A 27,005-nucleotide genomic window follows, 5' to 3' on the forward strand; every position below is an offset into this window, starting at 1 on the left:
TCCTTTAGTCAGTAACCACAAGACTTCGCAGACATCTCGGTGACTGAAAACCAGCTCGGCTGATGCTACTTTTCAGTGGCTTTGGAGGACTCAATAAAGACCAGTGTTACTAGGATTAGCTGATAAAGGAACAACCACTTAGTCTGAGATGTTTTAAGTATAGAGATGTTCAGTGTTAAAGGAAACAATGCCATCAGCTGTCCAAAGGATTAGGTGATTTTGAAATAGCTTTAGATATGAAAAACCTATTCTGCATGAGATTTTTCAAGAATTATTGCAGTGAGCCGATTGGGCAATCTGCTTACAGAGTTCATGCTGGTTTTTCAAACAGCATTTTAACTTGTTGGTTGTTGCTTTTCCTGATAAATCAATCATAATGAATCATTTGCAGTTACATCTGGCATTACGATCTCCAAATGAGTCTGGCTGGCTTTGACAGCAATAAGGTCATATTATGGTCTACGTGCATTTGTGGCATTGACTGTGTCTGTCTTTATTCACACATTACGTCACATAATGTGGGATGTAGCTCAACTATAACACAGTTCATTATGAGACATTATGGACAGTTTTAAATCGCTCATCTCTGTTTTTACTACACTGAGCTCTTCAAACAGCTAAACATATCCCTTCCTGTCATTCAAATACACACAGCGCAGAGAGAAAAGTTAAAAGGTGATAATCTGGACTCGAATCAACTTTCATTCTGCTGTTTCGTCCCTCTGGCAATATCTCACAATCAAACATCCATCTCACCAGGAAACACATTTCAAAGGACCTGTCTGCCCTGCCCACCTTTATTTTCCCACGGGAGTCAGCCAATGACGGTTACTAAATCCTGTCTTTCCCACTAAACAACTTTCTATTTATGAAGCAATCCTTCGACATACTGAGCTCATACTCTTGTGTGGATTTTCGGGACATGGTAGAAAATGGCCATAAGCACCTTCTGTCTTTTTGATGTGAGTGAAGCACGTTTATCTTGAGGCATGTATTCAACATTTTCAGAGGTTTGCTTGTAGCTCTGCCAAAATGAAGTCTGAATTTCAAATTAAAAATCGTTGGCCATCTGTCTTGTTTGTATCGAGCCTGTGTCTGCACCTCTATCTATAGTTTAATATACATAATAGAAATCTTATCTTCTGAATAAGTGCTTTCTCTTGTCTCATAATTAGAGCTATTGATATTTTGAAACACTCAACCCTTCCCAGAAAATGCTGTGCATCTTCTGCCATGAGATGAACCAATGGGGGCTTTTCCTGTGAGCTGAAGAGACATCTTGTGGCGAGGAGAAAACACTTGTCATTGACCAAGGTCAAAATGATAAAACATGGCCATGCTTCCTTGAAAAAGACAGCCGTTTATCATTTTAGCTTCCAGACATAAACAAACTCTGTGATTGGATAAGTCAAGGTAAGACAAAATGGTCATGAGCTTTGTTTAACATGCCATTAATGCATAATATACAATCTACACAAGCTTTTTACTTGTGTTTTGCTGATTCAAATATTATTCAGCAGCAGGCAATGAAGCGCAATAAGCCCAAGTTTGTACTTTCATTAAAAACAAAGGAAGGCACAACTTTCAAAGGACTTCTAATTACACAAAATCAGGAATGAGACTCCTAAGTCAGCTTTCCTAACATGCAGTGTAAAGAGATGAAACGGCCTCTTTCCCCTCAGCTGGCTGTCATTATCGCAAATATTTCAGCCATGTTTCCACCTGGCAAGCCTGAAACCACAAACAACAAAGGCCAAACTTTTCTGCAAATTCAACACTTTCTATTGATGCTGGAGCCAGACTACCTTTAATAGGCCGTGTTGTTTGTTCACTTGAAAGTAAATGTCAGGACACAGTGCATGTGTGTGTGTGTTTGCTGATCATTTTCTTTGCCGGCTTAAAGAAAAGAAAAAGCAGCATCCGAGGTCTTCCAGCTGAGCGACGTCACGCTCAGGCATCTGCAGCGAATGTTTACCAGCATCAGTCTGTACCACCCATCACACCACATACTGTTGAGTCCCTGCGAAACCCACTCTCTGGTTTCCGATGGTCACAATTAGTTCAAGTGTGAGATGTGACAGAAGGACGACACAGGAACAAGGAAGCCCAGCTGACCAGCTTCAGTTTGTCACACATTGCAGTTTCTCCTCTTCCTCCTGCCTCTTTATCGTGCCTAAAGTGGCACAGATGACTGCTTTAGAAAGCACAAAGGCTCAGAGTGAACTCTGAATGTCAGAAACACAGACCGCCTGTCTGTAGTCTGCGCTGTGACGGACTGATTCTGAAAGTGCTGCCCCTGCAGGGCAAATGTCATCCCGATTTGTAAAGCTTGACTCCACAGAGCTGTAACTTTCTATTGCTAATAATCAGATTTAAAGTAAAGTAGGTCAACATTTATAAGATCACCTAGGAGTCTAGCTAACTTGCTCTGGATCCCAACTCGCTGGGAGAACAGAGAGCTCACTTTGGTTCTCAAGCATGCAGCGTCTCACACAAGTTGGGGGAGCCGGTGCAGTGGCCATGGCAACCTTGTTCGAGCCACAACAAGAGGGGTTTTGTGCTGGTGGGCCACGTAGTTGAGCCCTACTGTGACTGGCCTCCTTTTTAGTCTCTTTCACACTGCCTTTGTCTATCTTTGTCTCTCTTTCTCTTGCATTCATACTCACGCACACAAACCAGTATTTTTATTTTTTTATCTGTTCCCAGGGTGCTTGGTGTCCCTGCATAGGGGAGTGTTTACAGGATGTTATCTGTGTCAGCGCTGGTCTCTCATCCCTCTGAGTGGGTTATTTTATGGAATGCTGGAACAGGATAGAGGAGTTGCAAAGGGGGAGTGACAAGAGCCTAGACAGAGAGAGAGAGGGAGAGAGAGAGAGAGAGAGAGAGAGAGAGAGAGAGAGAGAGAGAGAGAGAGAGAGAGAGAGAGAGAGACTATATATATATCCTAAGGAGGCTGGTGCTCACAGGCACAGCTGGACTACTGGATAACTGGACTGCAGCCCATTGGACATTTAACTAAAAAGGTGAGTTTTTTCATTCTTTTCTAATTATTTGTTGAGAATCTTCATCATTTATCATTATTTTAAAGAAAGAAAGGAAGGAAGAAAGAGAAACTCATTGCCTATATCCATATAAACATTTACATTTTTCATTTCATGCTCTCAACATTAAATGAAATTTTTAACTGGAATGCCACAGGTAGAGTGAGTCTTTCAGAGGATGTGGGCACTTGAAAAACCACATCCTAAGTGCGACAGAGCCGTTAAGTCTCCGTCGCACTTAGAGGAAAAACCGGAGTTTGATCAAGTGCCTGTGTGGGACTCGCCTTTTTCTCCTCTCTTTCTCTCACCAAAATATGTTTGATGTCAAAGAAGACTTTTTGGTTTAACAAGGGAGGTTATTACCAAGTAATTACCAAGATGTTCAGTAAATACTTACTCCCTGTTTTTGTTTTCCTTCATTAGAATGGAATCTAAATCTGTTATTTAATTCCAAATTAAAATTTTGAAAAGTTAATTTTTGTTGCTTGTCATTTGATTCTCATAGAAATGCACAAAAAAATCTGTTGGTGTGTTACCAAATGAAGTAAATCTAATTAGCACAGTGATAGGAAAGGCTGTAAAATGACACCACTGATCTCATCACTGCAGCAGTCACTGTGAGCTGATAAACTGTTGTTACATATAAACTTGTATTTTTGTGGTTTTTTACACAAAAGTAAATCCTCACAAATATTACATCTGGGTGCATTCAATTAAACTGAGGCTGTAATGAGGAGGGAAATGTGGTTGTATCACTGAACAAGTGCACTGGTGGGGGATTTTCTTCTCTCAGTCTTGGGTGTGCCTTTTTCTGAGCTCCAGGGAACTAGAAATTAGTTAGCTCATCTCTTTTGGGTATTTTACATAGAAAAATATAGAATCATCATCGAAGTAAATCCCCTTTTTTACCCATGTTGTGAACATCTGTGTTTGCTTTGGTTCTTGGCTATTGTTAGAGAAGTAAAAATGACATCCCAAAAGGCCAGCACTGCAGTGTTGCACAATATGTCCACGTCATAATTCATGAGTACACATACCATATTTGACATCTGTTCTGTTTTACCATCCATGACTTGTTTGTGTACTTAATTTTTTTTTTTTTTTGGACCTATGTCAATGCCACCAGGACTTAAAAACGAGTCCCTGTCATTAACTCGTGCTCTGAGGGCGCGGCCTGAAACTGGATGCCTACATGTGCTGACATGACCTGCTGTTTGCTTTTATTGTAGAGTTTGTTTGTCAGGAACATGTTCTTAGAGAACCTATTCCTGAGACTGCAAACACTCTCCTACACAGGAGCACCATGCATGCTGAGAAAGGATTGAAAAAGACAGAGAGAGACTTTATGTTACTTATATTTGCTAAAATAAAGAAAAAGCTGAGCCATATTTTATCTGAAATGCTAAAAAGTCTCAAATCAATGAACTTCACAAGGGTTTCGTGTTTCTTCTCCTTTCAGGCACCAGCAAAGCCTTTGGAAATCCTTTTAGATTAGTTACTGTGAAACATATAGTTCAAAGATGAACAGTGTGGCAGACTGGCTCGTGAACAACAGGGACAAGATAGAGAAAGGTGTGGAGATCATGGGGCAAGCCTCTGAGGTGCTAGCTGCCACTGTGGGCCAGTTACACCCCGTCTTGGAGGCCGTGTTTGTGGCCTCAGCCGAGCTGCTCAGCAACCCGGACAGCAAAGAGGCTCGCTACTTAACTCAACAATTCGAGATGGTGAACCAGAAACTTGAAGGAATCCAAGATGAGATTGATAAACTTGCCCTGGAGCTGCAGAGGACGTCGATGAACAAGCAAAACTTTGATCGAGAGGCACAGATGATCAGCCAGTATGAGAAGTTTCAGGTCTTTGTCAACGCCAAGCCAAAGTTCAAGGAGAAAAAGATGGAGAAATTCATCAGCCATTATGAGAGCACCGATATGGATTTAAACTTGGATGCCCTCTACAATTCTGTCACTGGGGAGAACACCTCAGGAGACCCTATGCTGGAAACTGTAGTTAATACAGAGCAGAGAAGCAGAAGAGCAGTGGAGGACTTCTGTGCTCGACTGAAGAAGCTTTTTGTGGTTGGCATTATCGCTGTCATGGGTTATGCTGCCCTCAAGGAAGGAGGAGTTGGGGAGGAGATGGTGAAGAAGTGGCAAGGACGAATGGAGGAAGTGGAAAAGCGAATGAAAGCAGCTGTGGATGACTGTACAGAGAACTTTGCCACACAAGCCAAGGTGGACATAGAGCATCTAGTTCAGGAGAACCCGGGCACTGCCGACCAGAACTTCACCAACACCATCTTGGATGCTCTTGCTAAGAAATACGACTGGGTGAACTGGTCCATCAGGGCCTTTAATGACCGGGAGCGCATTTTCTTTTTTAACTGGCTAGCTGGAAAGAAGTACCATGGAAGTGGGGGAGCCAACTGGTTTGACCTTTTGACCAAGAACAAGATCAAGATTGTGGTCTCTTTCTGTGTCAACCCCAAGCCTATTAACAAGAGTCAGATCCAGGAGAAGATTGAGCAGGAGAAGTTGAAGGGGAACATGATGGCAGTTGCTCTGTCTTTGAACAAAAGCTTCCCCAACTGCCTGGTCCATGCTGTCAGCCATTACAAGGCAGTGGTGCAGTCCACCAACTTCCAAGAGGATTGTTACTACTTTGGAAAACACAAACGAGCGTACTTGTGCATTCATCCTGAGTAGGCCAATGAAAAATGTAATGTGTACCTTCTTATTGATGAATTTATGAATGTCTTTATCAGAGACTTGAAAATATCTCCATTCAATATAGAAATGTATTCCTAAATCTTGCCTCTGTTGATGTGTAATCAGCTCTGTCTGGGTTTTGCTATGTGACCCATTGTCTAATGCAACAATTTATATTCTTATATGTGTAGCTTTGAGGTGAGAAAATTCAGAGCCAGATGTGTCCATGCCAGCTTTGTCTTAGCATTAGGGTCGTGAATCTGTTCCCACTGAATATTAGCCTGCTAAGGGTGGATGACTGAGAAATATGTGTTTGTGAGCTTTCAGAGATTTTAAGATTATATGTGAAAATCTACCCTTGGAAAAATGCTGGCTTTGGATGTTCTGAAGATGACATTCGTGACTATCAAAACTGGGTTTGGATGGGATTATTAGTCAGCGACTTGGTTCTGAATAAAAAAAATATTAAAGAGGTGTTCAACAATTAAAAGAATAGTTCTACATTTGGGGGAAATGTGTATATTTGCTTGCTTAGCCTTGGATTTCTATATTAAAAATCGAAAGAGAAATCCGTCCATTCATTTTCTTCTGCTTGTCCCTTGGGCCTACCTCAGCTGTCACAGGTGAGGGCCAAGGTAACATGGATCACTGCTATATCAGACAGAGATATATTCATGCTGAGAACCACTTAGAGTCACAATTATGTGTACTGTGGAAGGAAGCCAAAGCACTCATGAAGGCTTTAAGAATGATTTAAGTTCACATTAGAGCAGTAGAGCTCGTCTAATCTCAACAAAACAATCAAACAAACAAAAAATAACCACTTAAAAAAATTCAGGTGCCCTGTTATAAAAAGATAAGATAACCTTTGTTAGTCATACAGGTGGAATTTTTTTTGTTTTGTGTGTGCACAAATGACTAATACTGTGGTAGATAGTGCCATTAATATTACCCACTCTCCAAATAAAAGCCTATTTTAAAAAAAATCAAATATTTTGCTGTGTTTGGTGCTGTGTGGGAAACCTTTCACATACGATTAATGTTTTACTTTCATCCTTAATAAACTAAAATTACGGATATTTTGTCATCCTTTGTTATCGTCGTTACTCTCTTATTTAAAGGGTCGTGTTGCGTTCAAACGAACTCAGTCAGATTAGCTCTTTAACGGTTATAATGCTGTAATAACATGCCTTTGTTTATTAGATGGGTGGAGGCCGATCTGTATACAATATCAACTACAGACTATTATGCTCACAACTGATTTTCCCTCCACCACCCAGGATTTTTTCTTTTTTCTTGTACTTCTTCTGGGTTTGACTGGGTGTGTCTGCTCTCTGTAACATGAGAGCCACATGACCAATAGGAAGGCAAACAGTCTGGAAGTTAGAGTTCTTCCGCAAACTATATGAGGTGAGTCCGTTTCTCTTGAAAATGTTTCATAGTGGACAGGCACATCTTAAAGGCGTGTGAGCAGAGACATTATAAGGGTCCTGTGGCGGTAGTGTTAGTGCTGATGAGTGGAGGATCGATTCAGCTTAATCGACTTCATGCCACTCTCGTTACATAATCGAGCTGTTTTTTTTAAACCCGCTTTTTGTTCACTGCTGTTAAAAGTCCTCGTATATTTTGTTAACGCGGGTTGTTTTAATAAAGCGGAGTGGGTGATTAGACGAATCTGCAAAATTTAATGCAGTTCAGGCAAAACTTTTATGGGCGTTGGTTGCCAGATCTGGTGCCACCGCTTTACTTTTTCCAGGAAGTGCTTGTTTTTTTAATCCACTGACGCGGCTGCGCTGTAACGCAAACCTAATCTGTGGTGTGAAGCTGCTGTGTTTGTTTGTTTCTCTGCCCATCAGATGTAAAACGATACAATTACAACCCTCGCGCGCGGACTGATCGATACTTCATCCATTAAGAGAGCGCATTTAACAGAGCGTTAAGTTTTTTCCCTGCTCAGTGGTCAGACTGAGTGGTCAGCTGTCAGATGGAGGGTTTGTTCTACTGTCCAGATGAAGCTGGCACTAAAGTCAGTGCAGATAGCGCATGCGCGTTGTGCGTTTCTTGCCACTGCACAGATCCTCATATAAATTTGCCATTGGCATATCACAGTGTTTAAATTCTGCACAGTAATAATAGATGAGAAGAAAACCGTCACCCTGGCTGATATTTTTATTATATTGCTCTTTGAGACCGTATCAACGCATAAGCAGCATATTATTGGTCAGTTCAGTCCTGAGCTGACAGAGCCAAAGCTTACGCCTCTCCAGTGGGTCACACACAACTGAAAGGTCATCATAGTATTAATGTAATACAAAAAAGATAAAGACACTTTTATAATGTTTGCTGATTTGTAGAATATACTGTATTTACCCTCCTCTTTGGTCTTTGAGTACTTAAAAAGGAAAATTCATGTTTGTATAACTGTGAACAACTTAAAGATACCTGAAATGTAACTAAATAACCCAAAAATCACAGAAATCATTTTGCATTTTCTTTAGATTTTTAGTGTAAACGCTTGATCTGAAAAGCCCTGGAGTTAGAAAATATACTGGTCAAATAGGAGCAGCAGAAGAATGACTAAAACAGCATCTAAATGGCAGTACACAGACTGCGGTGTGCATCTCTGTTATGTGAGCCGCAGCAGCTCTTTGTCTATGAAAATGTGATTTCTTTAAGCACTTTTATGTTTGAAGCATCTGCGTGGAGGTGTTTCATGCACTCAGACTGCAGTTACAAAACCCACGAGACCCCGAGAAGTAGCGAAACCGAGAGATAACATCAGTGGAAACATTTTTTATGCTTAAATCAAATGAGATGCAGTAACTGGAAATGCTCTAAACCCCTGCTGGAATTTCCTACTTTGCTGTTTTTCTTAATTTTTAGAACAAAATTGCACAAATATAACATCCTACATATGTTATATTTGAGAAACAGCCAAGTGAACAGCCTTCCCGTTTCCTCTTTGCTTTCTGGGTTGCTGAACATATCATATCCTTTATATCACTTTTTTTGTTGAAGAGGTTTGTGTTTGTTTATTCACAGGTGTGACACTTTGAGGATAGAGTTCTTGTGGAGAGTTAGATGAAATTAATCATATTTCTCCATAAATATGAAGCAACTGATTAGCTTAGTTTGTCATAAAGACTGGTAAACAACATGTCTGGCCCTTTCCCAAAGAATTCTTGGCCGGGAGCAGTGACTTTGACTCCAGGCCAAAATGTAGCCAATAAAACATAGCTAAACCCCAAATTCTTTTGCGTTTAAGTTTTTGTATAAATTAATCAAACAAGATGAACATTTACTGGGCACTTTATTAAGTACAAGTGTAAAAATCTAATGCAATCCAGTGCAACAGCTTTCCCCTCAAATAAAGATTGAATGTGTTCAGTATTTGCTGACATTGTCAAAAAGGCAATATGTCTTTTTTTATATATTACTTAGGTTATAGTCAGAGACGATTACATCTAAGTTTCTTTCATTTCCACCACCCGTTGTGCTGGTTATAACGTTGTTTTATTGTGAGAGGATAGCTTCTTATCTGCATCCTGCCAAGAAAAACGTAGGTGTGTTTTCAAAAAAGGCCAAACTATTCCTTTAATCTGTGTTCAGATTTGCTAAATTCTGATCACCTGTCTAGACATCCTTCGTGCTGGTGTCTGATAGCTGCAGAGGTGTGAGATGCATCAGCCTGAGAAATGGTGCTATCTACTGCAGTTTAGCCACATAACCCCCCCTGGGACAGACTTGACCTCAGCAGAAAGATAAATGAGCCTACAGATTATTTTCCATTGTCTTGTTGCCGTGGTAACTTGCTGAGTTTCACTGGAAAACGCACCCTCGCCCAGCAAGTTTAACCTCTTTACGCTTAATCACTTCCCACGCCTGCTGCTCTGATATCGACTGAGGAGAAACAGCACTACTGCTTCTCACTCAGCTCCAAATGAAACACACCATGTGAACAAGACCAGAAAGCTGAACTGAAGAGTGTGACGGCAGATTCTTTACCGAGAGCTGCAAAATAAACAGTCACAGTGGACTGTTTTTTTTCCACACAAATGAAAGTTTCTCCCAAAATTGCACATTTCCAGATTTGCACCAAGGACATGTCTGAACATGCCCAGGAAATCAGTTAGTGTTGCTCATGCTGTGAGTCCTGGAATTTGGAAATGTTCAGACTAAGACTTTCCAAGTTCAACAGGGATCCGGTTTTTAGGCTGAAATGAAGGGAAAACTTTTTCCCCCTGCATATCAATAAATGCACAGCATGCTTTAATTTGTGGAAGGGTTATTGCCATCTTGAATTTAACCCTTGATTTTACTTGCTTGATTAGCTTTAGGAAAAGTTCACTGCTTCGACAACGTTAGTCCTGCATGTAGAAAAGTGAAGCCCATCCAATATATGAGACTAAAGGATTCTTTACAAGCCCTCATATGTCTGTCATGACCTGTTTCACTTCTATAAACCCAGAGCATCGAGCACACACACCTTATGTGTGTCGGTTAGCAGCTTTGGTGCTATGGCCATTTTTAACGCTTTGGAAATGACAGACTTTCACTACTCAAAGTGAAGCTTTCAGAAATATCACACCGTCTTCCTTTCGTTCAGCTTTTATGGGAACTGATCTGTTGCCAGAAGCTCATGAACTGTCCTGACTTCACGTGTTACACTTTTAGAGACTTCCTGATAATTTTGGCCTTGAGTTTTCAGTTTTTCCAGACATGTTTTCAGTCTTTATGTTAAGCTAAGTTGCTGGCTACAGCTTCAGTATAATGTTGAATCTATTTTATAATTTAACCCTTTGCAAAAAAGGCAACAAAATAATGGATTTCAAACTCTTTCGGCATTTAATTTTACTTTTAACTTGGAAAACAGCCCATTGAACAGTGTGACTTAAAGAGGAGATAGTTGCATTTAACAGTCCAAGTACATAATTTAGTTCCACATGCTTTTATTCTCTGCAAGTTTGCCATGGTAAGCATGTGAGCTCTGTGTTTCTCCGTTAGGCTTGGCTTGGCGTGGCTTGAAACCAGTCAGTGCTCCTCCATGTTGTCTTTGCATAATAGTCACTCTGTTGAGGAATAGCTGTTTAAGTTGAATGTAAATGTAAATGTTGAGCAGGTACATTTTACCTCCCAGCGGTTAACATATGAATAACATGCAGCAGTTCAGCCCATACCAGTCCTCCGTCATTACTGAACTCTCTTGGCATTGTTGAGTCATTGCTCATTGGGTGTGACTAGCAGCCAGCACTGAAGCTCACTTGGCTGTTTCTCTCTTTCCTTATCAGTGTTTGCTGCGTAGTAAGAAGCACAAGGCCTACAGTCTACAGTCCAACAACACTGGAACAGAGCTGTAAGTAGAGTTAGAAGACCAAAAACCGACCCCTCAATCTCTGTTTTACTTTGACTGTTGTTAATATTACAAGAGGATCAGTTCTGACTGTTTCTAAGAATGTGATTGTTTTTCTTCGGTCTGAGACAGACGTCAGCAAAGATGGCAAATCCACTACAGAAGCTTGTGTCTGAGAAAAAGGACATGGTGGAGACAGTGATGGAAGTGTTTGAGCAAGGAGCTGAAGTGGTGGCCAGCATCGCCGGTGACCTCTTCCCCGTCTTCTCCATCGCAGCCCCGATTGTCAGGCTGGCTCTGGACAACGTGGAGAGCAAAGAGGCCGCATTCATGAAGGAGCAGTTTCAGAAGGTCAGAGATCGGCTGGATGTAGTGTCTGAGGAGCTTCAGCGGATCAACGAGGAGATCAAGAAGAGCGGAGTGGATTCTACGTACTTCCCCGTTGAGGAAAACATTACTAATCAGTTCAGGAAGTACATGGACATCCTCAACGCCAAACCTAAGTTCCGGGAAGTGAAGAAGAAGCTCTTCCTGGAGCATTTCGCCAAGACCGGAGGCGACAAAAATATTAACACCCTATACAACGTTGTGATGGGAGAAAGTTTCTCTGGGGAACCTTTGCTCGAGATCATCCTTAACTATGAGGAGAAAAATCGCCGGGTGATGGAAGACTTTTGCGCCCGTCTGAAGAAGCTCTTCTGCATTGCGCTCATTGCACTGCTGGGCCACGCTGCTCTGAAAGGATATGACGAGGAGGACGATCTTCTGAAAGAGTGGGGTGAGAAGATGAAGGCTGTCCAGGGTAAAATGAACGCTGTCATTGAAGACTGCATCGTCAGCTTCCCTAAACAAGCTGAAGAAGACTCCCGACGACTGGTGAGAGATCAGCAAGATTTAACCAACCAACAGCTAGCTGATGCTATGGTAGAGAAGCTAAAGAAGAAGTATGACTGGGTGGGCTGGTCTGTGCGTATATTTAAATCTCCTTCAGGCCTGTTTGTCAACAAGAGGGATTTCCAATGCGCAACGGGAAAGAACCGCTTCCAAGTGCCTTCATCGGATGAGAAACTGAACGTATGGGTGTCCTACAGCTCCTCGCCTGAGCCTGTGGACAAGAGCCACATCCAACAGCTGATCCAGTCTCAGAAGAAACTCACAGTGGTTGGGGTCGCTGAGTTCCTGTTCGAGAAGTTACCCGGCGACTGTGTGGTTCACACAATCAAATCCACCAAAGACCTGGCCTGCTCGTGGAGCTTCGAAGATGAACTTCACTACTGGGAGGAGCACAAAAACTTCTACGTCTGTGTTCACTCAGCTTGATGTTTTAGACACTGAACAAAACTCCAAAAGTCGCTCATTCTGTGTTTGTGTTTGTTTGTGTACCACATCATCATTTCTGCACAGATAATTGGTGCACCTTCATCTTTAACCTTCATCTTGGTTGCTCCTCTGGGCAGTTATTTTGAAGCCCTTATCTAAATGAATGGGTACAAAGCCAGATTATTTACTTCAGTGGTCATTAGAAGATAAAAAGACGTTTCTTTCAAAAGAACGGTTAAAGTGATTTGTTCTCAGCAGTTATGCTTCTACTAATGAAAAGTTTGATAATGTTACAACTCATTTAATTGCTCAGTCTGGAGTGACGACACAATCAGTCGCTGTTCATCTCACCAGCACACGGAACAGACATTTTGCATATATAAAAGGAGAAGACATGTTTAAACAGTTACAGTGGTCATGAATATGGCTAATATGTTTCCCAGGTGTTGATTAGGGTCAAAACATCTGCAGTCTTTGCCATTAAGGAATTTCATAGACTTTCATAGATTTGTATTCACGATTCTTGTAGTACCAGTGTCTGATATTATACAGTATATGCCTTCCCAAACTGCACTTCCACAATCATTTTTTTATGCTGAAATGTTCTTTTTTCTGACATTTATCCACAAGAAGTTCACATAAACTAGACTGGAGAAAAGGCACAAAGAATTGTGAAAACAAAAATACAGAGAAATGAAACAGCAAACATGGTGGTTGATCCACGGCTGAAATGTAGTGGAGCGTGATGTTCCACAGTTCAGGTTCATGATTGTGCTTAAATTGTGTTGTGGGAGGCATATTTTTTTGTTATCTAGTAAAGCTATAGGTAAGTGTGCCATTTTCCTTTTTTTCCTGCTAACTCCAAGCATAACGATAATAAGTGTGGTATATGTGTCACCTAAAAAAGCTAAAAAGTTTTTTAAACATTATTTTGGGACAAAATTCCCAAATTCAGGAAGCACTTTCTTGCTTTCCCTTGACCACAGAAATGAATCCTGAGGCTGTCATCCTGTTCAGAGAGAAAGGTTTCAAAATAGCCCAAATGTGCCTGAAGGCGTTGCTAAGGTGGCTGCAGAGTAGTAAGACTTTTTCCAGCGTTGACCAAACACAACTGAGCTTTGTTTCTTTCTCAAGACAGATACAAGTGCTCACCTCTTGGCTTACTTTGCATTAGTGTAAATTGTATCATTTTTTATGAAAGTTGTGGGTTTGAAAATTTTTACAGAAACTTTGCCAGGAGCTAATCAGCTAATATTTTCCACTGTTATGAAATTTGGGAGGACGTGGGACTTTGTTGTTACGGTTCATCTGTCACAGAGAGATTGTGCTGGTGCTGATAAGTGCTGACGTCGCCCTGTTGAGGACATCTACACCAAAGCATTTGAGAGAAAATGATTCCAGGCAGAGAGACTGAAATGGAAACTATTCTTGTTCTCAGTTGGTGAAATAATACGGTAATAAATGTCTTCACTTGAAGCTGTACAGCACACAGCACAAGAGCTCACAAAAGAAAAGGGCTCAGTTTTTATCCACACACCCTGTTACTGACATGCTGAGGTGCTGTTTTGTTTACAGACAGGTGCCTAAAATATTCTTGTGTCACAATTTTGCCTGTGAGGTTGTGCAACATAAACTGGAAGTTTGAACGTACTCAAAACCCGACCTTCACTTTGTTGAGGGTATAAACAGTTTTGGGTTTTTTTTTTGTGAGATCAATCTTGGGTTTGGGATATGAAATTAATAGATTTTTATTTAGATTTTAATACATAAATTGTATAATCTGACCACTATATGGACTCTACTTTATAAGGACAGTAGCAGCTGCTCATAGTTTTCCACACCACTATAACCAATCTGTGTTTCTTCTGTTTCTTTATTATTTTATGTTATTATATAAGTCTAATAAATTCTACTAATTATCAATAAAATTGTATGCAACACCGATTTGAATATAAAAATGATTGACAGAAAATTCTTATGTTGCACATCTGTGTCATATTATTTCCATACAGTGTTTTGAGGAAATTAGTGTCTCAGATCAAATTTTATGCACAAAAAGCACTGAATGTAATAAAGCTTCCAAGTAAACATAATCATGCATCTTTTCTTTGTTTATCTGAATTAATTTCTTGCAGTTGCAGTTTGCGTGTTCGTTATAAGATCCAAACTGTTTCTAACTGGAAAATGTTTTAATCTGGGATCGTTTTGGCTAATTAGTGTTAAGTTCTACAAAATAATTCAAGACCTGATTTACTACTAAAACAAAAAACATTATTTATTGACTCCAATGTTGTCAAGACATTTATTCATCAGAATATGTGTCTGTTACTCAAACTTTCTATATTTTTATTGAATACTTTGCTGATTCTTGAGGGTGAAATCTCACTCAAAATCTCAATTAAAAAGTCAGCATCAGAAGCAGAGTGGCTCCAGCTGACACTGGTACTTCAGCGGTCATTCGTACTGCATTTGTTGTAAAAGAACAAACATAACTTGTGCACTGAACTATTTGTTTTGTACTTTAAAAAAATCAACTCGATAAAGACATCCTCAAATTCAGTCACTAGTAAATATGAAGATGTGAAATCAACATTTGACTGGTCCACAGAATGAAATGTGAAGCTGAAACACAATCACCAAAAAACACCCTGATAAAAGTTACAGTTTTACCTCGTTCTAATCACAAATGTAAATTAGAGAATATTTATCAATCTTATCAAAAAGTCCATAAATTTTGATCTTAGAGAATCTGCTCTGAAGCTCCAGCTCTACTAAACTTGATGCAGAGATGAAGCCCTATTCATTAAATGTGATAAGTAATTGCGTTATTAGGACAAACCCAGTGATCTTGACCACTGCATTCTATATCTTGGTATGGAATAATTTCATCACACCGGCCAGTCCATCCATTCATTTTCTACCACACAGGGAGTTAAAGCCTATTCCAGCTACAAAAAACAGGAGACATTGTGCACAGGTTGCAAGTCTGTTGTAGGGCTAAAATAGACAACCATTCAGACAGACGGAATTGAGAATCAACCTAACCCAACTAACTACATGTCTTTGGACTGTGGGAGGAAGCAGGAGTGCCTGGAGAGAACCCACACAGACACGGGAGAATACACCAGCTGGCCATCTGCTGACGTAACTACCGTGCCACCGTGCTACCTCCACCAGTCAAGATCTCAGGTAAGCAGCAGAGAGAGACCTTCAGTTATCTAGAAAGAGGAAAAGAGGTAATATTACATAAAATTCTGCCCCATTGAGACTGAGTAAGATATTTAACTCTCAGCTGTTCTGTGGCTATTTTACAGCTTAGAAAAAAAGGAAGGACATTATGGTTTTCTAGTTTGGAGACACCCAAAGTGCTCTGTAATTATGTGGTTGTGGCTTTTCTATCTTCGGCATACACTCATGTCCCAGCAGTCCTGCAACGCATTGCACTGTGGGTCAAGTGCCCCAGCAGAAATGAACAAGTGCAACAAAATTCCAGTGTGTCAACGAGATATTTATAGAGTTTAAAATAAATAAATAAATAAAATGAGTAAATGGAAACATAAGGAGTGTCACAATATATGATGCTTTACGCTTATTTTAATGGTTTAATTGAGGGCTGTCAGAAACATTTTAATAATTTATAGATGAAGGAGGAGGAGGAGGAGACCAAAGACAGACTGAAGTCCAACATTCAAATCTTTAATCAGTAATCTGAAAGTCTCAATGATTTTTGCTTAGCAAAGCGGGAAGCCATGGAGAACTAAACAAAAACTAGAAGTAAAACTAATGTGAAGGTGAATGATTTCAAAACAAAATGATCCAAGAAAACAGAGATGAAGAACCATTACCAACTGCTAAAAAATGAAGCCCCCACACAAGTCCAAAAACCTGCAGTTCCTCCAGTGTCCACTTGAGGTTGGCTCCAAAACTGAGTCAGTCCCCCACAGACTCCTGTGTTAAACTGTTGAACTTTACAATAGAAAAACTACCTTACAGGGGAACACCTCTGAAGAGGACAGCTCTCATTAGGGGTGCAATCTGGGACTCTCCACCAGCCGCTTTAAAACTGAAGAAGCAGCTTGGATGAAGGCAAAACATCTACAAAAACCAAACGAAGACTACTATTACCTGGATGACTGAGATCTTAAACAGACCAACTCTGGGAAGGTTTTACTGATCTTTGCTCAAAATGATTAAAACTCATAGAAAGATGAAACCTTTGACAAGAGCTTGTAAATTAGTTTGCTTAGTCTAGGTTGGGAACATGTGGTCTGGTGTCTCAGTCCTGTCTGTATATGCATCTACTCTTTATCATGTTTACGTTCAAGGTCGTGAATTTAATACGAGCAAGCTTCAACAGACTTTGATAGTAAAATGAACGGAGAGAAGACAAAAGGATACAAAGAGAAGTTTAAAGAAAACTCAAACAAAGCAACTGATGCAGCAAAATTATACACAACACTGCCTGTAACTTGGATTTAAAGCTTATAATATAATTTTAAAAAAGGCCATGGGAGAAAATCAGAAAGCAGAGAGAAAACTATAATTGCAGCAGGAACTTTATAATAAATTTGAAGGGCTCAGATTTTCTTTTGTTTGGCTCAATTTACCAAATCTGACATAAGTAGCAGACGGGGCCTGTTGTCAGGATACCTGTTTGCCAATGGAACAAGACTGAGACAGAAGGAGCTTAAACTTTCCCTCTGCTTCTTAGCAAACCAAATCTCTCTTAAGTGTTTTCCAAATTTCCACTGGCAATGGACTCTGTTACATCAGTGAGCTGAGACCTCACAGTCTGCTTCATCAGCAACTTCATCAGACAGTAAAGCTTTGAGAAAATGAGCCTGAAAATGATCAACATGTACTGAAGGGTTGGCCTCACAACAATAACATATCTCATTTTACGTTGACCTCGAAAACGTGTTAGCAAATAACTAACAGACTGCACTGAAGGAGATATATGAAATATGACAACCAGTGGTAAATGGGGCTGATTTAAAAGCCGTTTAGTAAATCCAACAGAAACACAATAAAATCATCATTATGATTCTCATCCAGTGAATGCAAGCTTCAGTCTTTGCTCTGTACTAACTACTACTAACTACTGACTGAAATGTCTGGACCTTACAGATATGCTCATTTACTCCTTGCTAACTGTGGCTGTCTTCTTCTTCTGCTGTTAAGCACCTGGCTGGCTGCCTGTAGGGGCCCACAATCAAGCTAAAACAGCAAAATGCAAACTGAGAAATGCTTACGCTGTTGAACTAGCACAACTGAGCTGAAAGAAAATGAATTGCCATAATTCTTTAGGTTCATTGCTACAGGTACTCCTTAAAAAAGGCACATGAAGATTTATATATGCTTACCAGCCACTTTATAAGGTTAACCTTGGACCTAGTTTTTGCTTTCAGAACTGCTTTAATTCTTTGTGGCAGAGATTCAACAAAGCGTTGGAAACATTCCTCAAAGATTTTGGTCCATATCGACATGATAGCATCACACAGTTGTTGCAGATTGGTTGGCAGCACATCAACAGTGCAATCCCCCAGTTTCACCACATTTCAAAAGTGCACCATTTGAGTATATCGTTGACTAATTTTGTATGTTCAAGACCTCCCTTCTCACCCCACATCTCCTTATCACTAAACTAAACAGCATAACTAGCACGTATGCTGAAGCATTTAGTAACAAAAGAACCAGATATGTCTTTTATAGGTAGGTGCAGACCAAAAACTGAGCTAAAAAAAAGTTAAACTGGACATATTCATCATGTGGACAGAAACACAACTCCAAAAGAACAACTATATGCAAAGATTCAAATATTTGCAAATAGAATTACTGCAAAAGGCATTTCAAACTGTATCCATGACCTTTGCCCGTTGTCCTAAAGTGGGCAAAAATGAAAAATATGTTAGTGTAAACAACTACACTGTATTTTGGGGGAATTTTACAACTTGACTTGACCAATTACTATAAGGAGAATGACTTTATCGGCTCATTGGACAAAGATATTATAAGTAAAGACCTCCAATATAAGAAACGAAAAAGACATAGTTATGCTAATTACTTTCTGAGGCAGTGATGATTTTTTATGAAACCCATATTAATCTAAGCTTTTGCTACAAAATTATGATCGAAGCTCACAGTGGAAAACTGTTAGAAATAAATATTTTCAGAATCACAAGGAGCTTTTTGACCTTACACTTGTGTTTTTTCACTTCTAGAGGCAAGTTTGTGTCTGCGCCCAGGTAGGTTAAAGGGGCTGCTGACCCAAAACAGTTGAATAGGCAAAGTGATGCTTTTAATCAGACCGGAATTACTCTTCCATGAATATGATTTGGCCACACAGTCCTGCATTGAGGCTGAACCATCAGGTGATCTCAGGAACGCAGAAAAACATCACGTGGCCACGAAAAGATTCGCCCGACTTGCAGGAATACATTGTGCTGCTACCATCACCTCGGCATAACCCACGACTCTGACTTAATTCAGTCTCAATAGAAAAAGAGGACATTTTGGTTTTAATAAAAGAAAAAAAGGTCACATATTTTAGTCAGGTGGTGCAGCTCAGATGGTGAGTGGGAGGGGCTAAGCTCTGACATGCATCCTCTGCTTCAGGGTCCTGATTGCAGCTCAGTTGAAGATTCAGACATGAATATGTTGTATTTGTGTCATGAGACCCTGAAGCAGTGTGTCAACTTTAAACCAAGTGGGAGAAACTTCAAAGAAAATCCAATGAAGTTAGGCTGTTCCTTCATGTAGTTGATGTCTGAGTCCATGGAGTCTCATCTCCTTTAAGGGAAATCTTTGTGGGTCAGCTGCTGTCTGCAACGTCCAATTTTACTTTTCTTACTCAGTTTCTATTAAATAGTCTGGCAGTGGCTGGGTTAATGCTGATTAGTTTTACAGCTTATTTTACTTCAGAAGAGCCCACTTACTAGCATTAACAAGGTTGTGTTTAATCATCTTTTTCCGTGGGAGAAAATATCGGCTGTTAATGTCAGGCTGTGTAAAGTTTGTATAGCCTTACATTTTACCTAACATGGCTTACATTTCAGATTCATGGCTCAAATTTATTTTTTAGTTACATTTAGAGTTATTACAGTATGAAACCGTGACTGTTTAAAATACTTGAAAGTTATTCAGCCATCGTATTGCAGTTGCTTTGAGCGTATAAGTGGCTTAGAAGTGGCTTACAGCTTTGCATTTAGATTTGTTAGACGAGCAACCAACATTAAATATTATCTTTATAAATACAGGAACTAGCATTATTAACTTTTAGCTCTGTTTTTGTCTCCACCAGCTCTTGAATGAATTGTCATTTTTATTAACTGCTAAATACTCCTTTAGGACCGTCTAATGGCAACATGTCATACAGCTGATCCATTAAAAGAATCACACAGTGTATGACTTATTTTAAATATTAACAATGGAGCACACAGTTAGTGGAATATGACTTTAATATTTGGACATTTCAGTCTTGTTTGGGAGTTTTAGGTAGTATGTCCAGGGTGTGTTCAGTTTGCTGTGCTGTCACCATGTGGCCAGTGGCCACAACTCAGAACATTAAGATTTAAAGGTTTTGATTATTTCCAAACTGATAAGATACTATGGTTCTGTTTTGTGGGTAAAGAAACGCAGATCACTTGACTACTACTCAAAGACTTTGCCTCCACATCTCCTTGTCCCCTTCACCTACTGTAATGTCCTTTCTCCTTACATACCAATGTCTAGGCAAGAACCAGCATGCACATGTGACACTGCTGACTGGCTGTCAAAGAAAATTCTTTACTATTGAGTGTTAGAGGTGGTATTGTTTTTTTGTTTTTTTTGCCCCAGGCTTCAGACTTTTCTTCAATTTTTAAATGTCTTTTTTAGTGTTAACTATAAAAAATACACAAATAACTCCTGGCTGATTAAATGGAAGATTAAGAGACAGTTTCAAAATAGCTTTTCATACAAGAATAAGCTGGTATCATAACTGACAAATAGAATACCTGAACAAAGCGTGCTCTCATGCTCTTATCTAAAAGATAAATTGTGTCTAATTGTTTCTAACTGTAGAAATTTCAATGAAAATTTCCTATTTTATAATTTATAAAGACATTTGCACTAACAACTAAATTTATTTCTCCAGCATTTCCAAAATACACACTCGGTTGCCACGACGCATCAAACAAAACAACTGCCCACTGTATACTCTGACTAAAATAAATGTAGGATTTGTGGTTTCTCAGTTTTTTATTACATCATGAATTGTTGTCATAGACTGATTCATTTTTGTTGTATTTATAATTTTTATTATTAAGATTATATTTTTAAGATTTGAAGGATTTTTTAAGCCCCTCTCATAGATCATTGGGTTGTTGATTTTCACAGAAAGATCAGAAACTGAGCAGCATTGTTGAATAGTGCAGTATTTGTGAGTGATTCCAACCTCCAATCCTGCATTCATTCTTTAAATACCACTTACAGAGACTTCTTACACCTCATCATTACATGAAAACACAGACATACCTGTGGTTCTACCTTAAGCCTCTGTTTGTAACCAGATTGTGTAACAGGCATTCAACATGAACCAACAAGCATCTCTGCAGCACCTGCTGTAATTTCAGTGGAAATTAATCTGAATGTCCTGATCAGTGTTTTGTAGACACATTAATTATTTCCACAGAATCCATTTTTTTTGCAGGCAGTTGAGTGTTTCTATTTTAAAACGGGATTAGTTTTACTTATTAAAAGTGGAATGACTTGTTAGTCAAAGTCATCGTGTAATTTTAAGCTGATTTAAATAAAGAAACTGTGATGACGGTTGCTGAATCAGAGTTCAAAGTTACGTGCGACATTTCACACTGGCTCACATGGTTAGCTAAGATTTGGACATTTTTCTGTTAGTTTTGCTTTAGATGGAATAAATACATGATTGAGTCATGGGCTTAAATTGTGTAAATCAGTTCAAATTGGCTTGGAAATACAAAACTGGATACATACAAAACAACTCCATAAACCATTCTCTCATTCTTAGTTTAATAATAACTATAACATTATTACTCAGAGATCCATCCATCCATCCATCCATCCATCCATTCACTTCCGCTTATCCTTTTCAGGGTCGCGGGGGGCGCTGGAGCCTATCCCAGCTGTCATAGGGCGAGAGGCGGGGTACACCCTGGACAGGTCGCCAGTCTGTCACAGGGCCAACACACAGGGACAGACAACCATTCACACTCATATTCATTCGCACATTCACACCTAGTGACAATTTGGATTATCCAATTAACCTATCCCCACAAGCTTTTAGGGGCAGCACGGTGGCACGGTGATTAGCACTGTTGCCGCACAGCAAGAAGGTCCTGAGTTCAATTCCCCCATCAGGCCGGGGTCTTTCTGTGTGGAGTTTGCATGTTCTCCCCGTGTTTGCGTGGGTTCTCTCCGGGTACTCCGGCTTCCTCCCACCGTCCAAAGACATGCAGCTTGTTGGGATAGGTACTCAGAGATATTCAGCAATAATTTTTCTTTATTATTTTTCATGTTTTTTTTTAATACTCTTCTAACATTTTGTGCTTATGCTTAGTTTAAAGGCAAAACATCTGACATAGTATATTTTAAAAGATTAATTAATTTAAAAAATCAAATAAAAAAAAATTATGGTTATCTTCTCAAAATAATGAAACTACGAGCACAGCAACTCACAGTTCTGCATGTGATATGCGGGTATACTTTGTGAAATTAGGACTCCACCTAGTGGCCATCAGTGTCATGACAAACTCACTATGAAAGAAATGCGTAAATATGTGCGTTTCTCTTTTTCCCTTCAAGCTTACAGGGAACATGTTCTGCCTGGTGGTGTAGGGTCCTGATTACCCCAAGTTTGTCTTCCAGAGTGTGTTGGGAGTCAAAGAGGAGTATGGACTGAAATGAACCACGTAAAGAAAGCTTTTCAAACACGTGGATATCCTAATTGGGCTTTCTTTAAGTCAGCAAAGATGCACAGAAAAAAATATCAGACACCAACTAGGGTGGATCAGAAAGACAAATGCAACAATATTGTCATCACCTATGTAGCAGGTTTATCAGAGAAACTCAGGAGAGTCTTCTCCAAGCACAACATCCCAGTGTACTTCAGATCCAGCCACATCCCAAAGACAAAACTCCCAAACACAAGCTTAACAACATATTGTATGATGTACAGTGTAGGGAGGAATGCCCAGACCTCTACATTGTAGAGACCACACAGCCACTTCATAAACGCATGGCACAAAATAGAAGAGCCACCTCCACGGGACAAGACAAAACGTGGCAATGTTCACATTTTGGACAGAGAAGAAAGGTGATTTGAAGGATGAGTAAAAGAAGCCATCTATGTCCACTGTGCACGACCATCTTTGACCAGAGGCGGTGGTTTATGACACCAACTGTCTGCCATCTATAATCTAGTTCCCAGATGCTTTTACTAGGGTGTAATCTAAGGGGTTAGCGAGTAGCCAGCAAGTTACCACAGTTGTTTCAAACTATAGAAAAAAAACACTGTAATGAGTTTCTATTGTGTCTCATGAAATAACCATCCCATTCCATTTTCATTCGTTGCACACACATGTGCTCAAAATCAAGAAAGAACTGAACAGGGTATTGTAGAAATGCCCTGCAATAACCTGTCCCACAACCCAATTTATTTCAAGTACATAAAATCATTAACATTTTATAGGACACTCATTTGATAAGATTCATTTCCTTCTATTCGTGTGTATTACCTGCACCATCACACAGCTAGGCTGCACTCTGTCTCAAAACTGTAGTCTGTGGTTTTTGTGCTCGCTAATAAATCATCAAATAAAGCCATTGACATCTAAAGACTTTGTCCTCCATGTCTCTATACAGAGCACTCCCAGGTCATTAGGCACTCGTCAGTCATGGTTGTTTGCAGGTGATTTTTTTAAATTAATTCGAGTTTGAAAATCTCAGTACAAGCTGCAGTCCACACTGGTATTGCAACAACAAGTGGGCTGACATTTCTCTGAGTGTACTATGTGTGCAAGGTTGTAATTATGAATACAAAGTTAATTTCTCATTGAGTTCATATGGTCTGCTGCTGTCAGTGCAGGTTAAAGAGAAGTTGAAGTCACTTCAGGCTGTAAACACATTTTCTGTTTAAAGTAGAAAATGAAGAACAGGCGGAATTTTAGAATGAATAATCACATGTTGTAGTAAAATATTGGCTTTAAGGTGGACCCTAAAATGGCCTGTATAGCGCTTTACTAGTCCCTAAGGACCCCAAAGGGCTTTACACATCCAGTCATCCACCCATTCACACACTGGGGATGGCAGCTACATTGTAGCCACAGCCGCCCTGGGGCGCACTGACAGAGGCGAGGCTGCCGAACACTGGCGCCACCTGGCCCTCTGACCACCACCAGTAGGTAACGGGTGAAGTGTCTTGCCCAAGGACACAACGACCGGGGCTCGAACCGGCAACCTTCCAATTACAAGGCGAACTCCCAACTCTTGAGCCATTCAATAAAGACACGAAGAAAACTGGTAAGTGAGTTTTTCAATTTATACAAACCCTACCCTTTATTGTGTAGATTCAACACAGAGCCTCATGCACCCTAAATCCAAAAGTGGAGAATGGATTTGTAGTGTGTCACATCAATGTTGTGGCACCTATCCCGATCATGCCATGTTTAGAGTGACATGAATTATGTAAAATGCTACTCTTTATATCAATATGTTTGGTTTGGACATTTTTAAGTGTGCTACTGGAAAGCACACAAACCATCTCTGAAATGGATGCGGAATCCATTTCAGACAATGTAAAAGTTACAATTAGTTGTGCTGCTGATTAAGGTGATGACTGCATAGGTTTCCTCACAATGACTGATCCCCATCCATATTTCCACTCTAGTGACAGCCGAAAAAGATACTAGCCTTTAAACATAGAGGAGTATTTAGCACGTGAAGAGACACATTTCATTCAAGAATTGGTGGATATCGAAAATAGAGCTCTAGAGTTATAAAGATAATTATTACTATTATTAATTAATGCTGATTGCTTAGCTAATAAATATGAAAGCCGAGCTATAAACCACCTATCCACTCCAAGTAACTGCAATACAATGATTTTATCTTCTCTCAGGTTACTTTGTGATCAAAGTCTGTTGAAACTTGCTTGTATTAGATTGCAAGACCTTGAACATGAACTTTATCAAGAGCATGTAGATACACACAGGACTGTGGCAACAGATCATATGTTCCAAACCTAGAATAAGCAAACACATTTTTACAAGGTCTTATCAAAGGTTACATCTCTCTATGAGCTGTTATCATTTTGAACAAATATCAGTTTAACCTTGTCAGAGGTTCTTGGTCATCCAGGTAATGGTAGTCTCAGGAGCTTAAAAAAAGGCAACTGGACTTCTTTAGTTTTTTTGCCTCTCATCCAAAAGGCTTCTTTCGTTCTGGAGCAGCTGGTGGAGAGTCCTCGGTAATAAACCCCTAGCTCTTTGGAGGTGGTTCTAAAAGGTTATTAAGCCACTTCTGATTTTTGTGAATCACAGGAGCCAAAATGTTAAAAAAAAGAAAACGGCATTGATCATTGCTATCACTGGGGCTGACAGGTGAAACCTCTGTGAGACATCGCCACACCATCATGTGACCTATTGTGGCCACTCGAATGGACAATCTGTTTCATCTCATCTAATCACCGTGTAGGCTACTATTGGTGTGTAATTGTCATTTTCTTGTACAAAGAGAGTGAGATAACTATAAGCTCCGTATGAGGTCACACATTTTATTTGTCCTCATTATCAGGCTGGTGTCTACACAACTGTGAGAAGAAACCTCACAGCTGGACAGACAGAGATTATGTCGACACAATGAGTGTAAAAGAGCTGATTTTTTTCCTTCCTTTATAAAGGGAAAAGTTTTGTTTTATGAATTTCACAAAATCAGTATGGTTCCAACACTCATTTTATTTTTAACACTGATTTCTTAAGTGATTTCTTCTCTGCTTTCATGCTGATAAATCTGCAGGTCAACTCAGTGAGTTTGAATGCGTGCTTACCTCAGAGCAAATTATTGAAGAGATGAGTGCTCAACAATTGAGGGAAGACAGAGCCAGTACTGAAATCTCAATTGATAAAGAAGAGTGGGGAAACAAGTGAATTTCCCCCGACAAAGGTGAAAATGAACTTTTTTGTTTTGCTACATAATTCTATATATCTTGCTTCACATATTTCATGTCTTCAGTATGTATCTACAATGTAGAAAGTAGTAAAAACAAAGAAAAAAAACATTAAATGAGAAGGTCTGTCCAAACTTTTGACTGGTAGTATATATATATTCTGTCATGGCTGTGTGCAGGCAGGCAGGCAGGAAGGAAGACAGGACCCAAAATGGAGGAATCACAGAGGCAAACTTAACTCAAAATACTCAGCTTTATTGCAGGAAAGCAACTGAACGAAAACTAACTAAACTGCAAAAACACAACAAACTAAACAGGCAGGCTGGCAAACAGAACACACAGTGAAAGTGAGGGTACAACACGACAGAGAGCAAAGGAAAACACAGGGCTCGTATACACAGGGGAGTAATCATGGAATGGGAAACAGGAGGAAGACACAGCTGGGAGAGATTAGGGCTAACAAGACAGGGGGGAAGTAACACTGAACACACTGACATCAGACATGAACCTTCAAAGTAAAACAGGAAATAAGAAACAATTTACAAAGACGCAGACTGACACTGAACTAAATCTAGAATAATAATCAACAGAAATCATAATACAGAAATATACCAAAATATAAGAAACTGAAAAAGCTGGGTCAAAATGACCCATAACCGTGACATATTCAGTTACAGTGTATTATAAATCTGCATCACTGATTTGTGTCCTGAAATTACCTCTGGATCTTCTTTCTGCGGCCTTTGGGTTAAGGAGACAAGCAGAAACGACTTACTTAGTTACTTAGTTGAGATTTAGAAGCAGGTAAAACAAGAAAGGACACACACTCACACAGAACGCATTGCCAACCTTGTTATTGTTATCTTTGTGTATCATTCAGCATCACGCAGCACAGGCACTGGTGAAAAAAACTAAGATATGCAGTGGTCACATCTTACATCAGGCTCATTAGTATCTCTTTATTCATCTTAAGTTGCTGAATTTGTAGCAATACCACAAGCTTGTGAAAATCTCTTATGGTCAGACAGTCACACTGGACAACAGAGTGAGGGGTGAAAAAGTGCCCTCCTCTAAAAAGAGTGTGCAACACTCCAATTAAGTGATGTGCAGATTGAGACTAGCTGTGTCCCAAAACGTCGGCTGCATCCTTCGGAGGCCGCATTTGAAGGCCGATGACTTCACAGCCAGGCGACGAAGGCTGTCCCAATTCGTCAACTCCTTCAAATGCGGCCGACAAATGCGTTCTTCATTTCCCAGAATTTGAAGGATGGGTCGGGTGTGTCCTTCGTGGCCCACCATATCCCAGAATTCATAGCGCGGCCCAGCCAATTCCAGTTTCCAACAATGGCGGCCGCTACTAAGTTTTAATATTACTCTTATTAATCTTTCTGGGTCACAAGATAAACTTTGAA

At 39.9% G+C, this 27,005-nt stretch overlaps 2 protein-coding genes across 2 annotated transcripts; both read left to right on the forward strand.

Annotated features, from left to right (window-relative positions):
• The first annotated feature begins 2,938 nt into the window (after positions 1-2,938).
• On the forward strand, positions 2,939-6,712 carry rpz5 (rapunzel 5). Its single transcript, XM_085365943.1, has 2 exons — positions 2,939-3,023; positions 4,501-6,712. Exon 2 carries the CDS (start codon positions 4,562-4,564, stop codon positions 5,741-5,743), a length of 1,182 nt encoding a protein of 393 aa, XP_085222069.1. The 5' UTR covers positions 2,939-3,023; positions 4,501-4,561; the 3' UTR covers positions 5,744-6,712.
• Positions 6,713-7,108: 396 nt separating this feature from the next.
• rpz4 (rapunzel 4) lies at positions 7,109-14,250 on the forward strand. Its single transcript, XM_085365944.1, has 3 exons — positions 7,109-7,156; positions 11,035-11,099; positions 11,229-14,250. The coding sequence occupies exon 3, from the start codon at positions 11,241-11,243 to the stop codon at positions 12,414-12,416; it is 1,176 nt and encodes a 391-aa protein (XP_085222070.1). The 5' UTR covers positions 7,109-7,156; positions 11,035-11,099; positions 11,229-11,240; the 3' UTR covers positions 12,417-14,250.
• The last annotated feature ends 12,755 nt before the right edge of the window (positions 14,251-27,005 follow it).

The sequence above is a fragment of the Diplotaxodon limnothrissa genome, linkage group LG11, assembly GCF_057381915.1.
Source record: "Diplotaxodon limnothrissa isolate DT_005_m linkage group LG11, D_limnothrissa_male_GT1.1, whole genome shotgun sequence".
NCBI classification, from domain to species: domain Eukaryota; kingdom Metazoa; phylum Chordata; class Actinopteri; order Cichliformes; family Cichlidae; genus Diplotaxodon; species Diplotaxodon limnothrissa.

What these genes read in the sequence shown, in the direction of transcription:
- rpz5 (XM_085365943.1), top strand. Translation starts at nt 4,562, where the DNA reads ATGAACAGTGTGGCAGACTGGCTCGTGAACAACAGGGACAAGATAGAG.
- rpz4 (XM_085365944.1), top strand. Translation starts at nt 11,241, where the DNA reads ATGGCAAATCCACTACAGAAGCTTGTGTCTGAGAAAAAGGACATGGTG.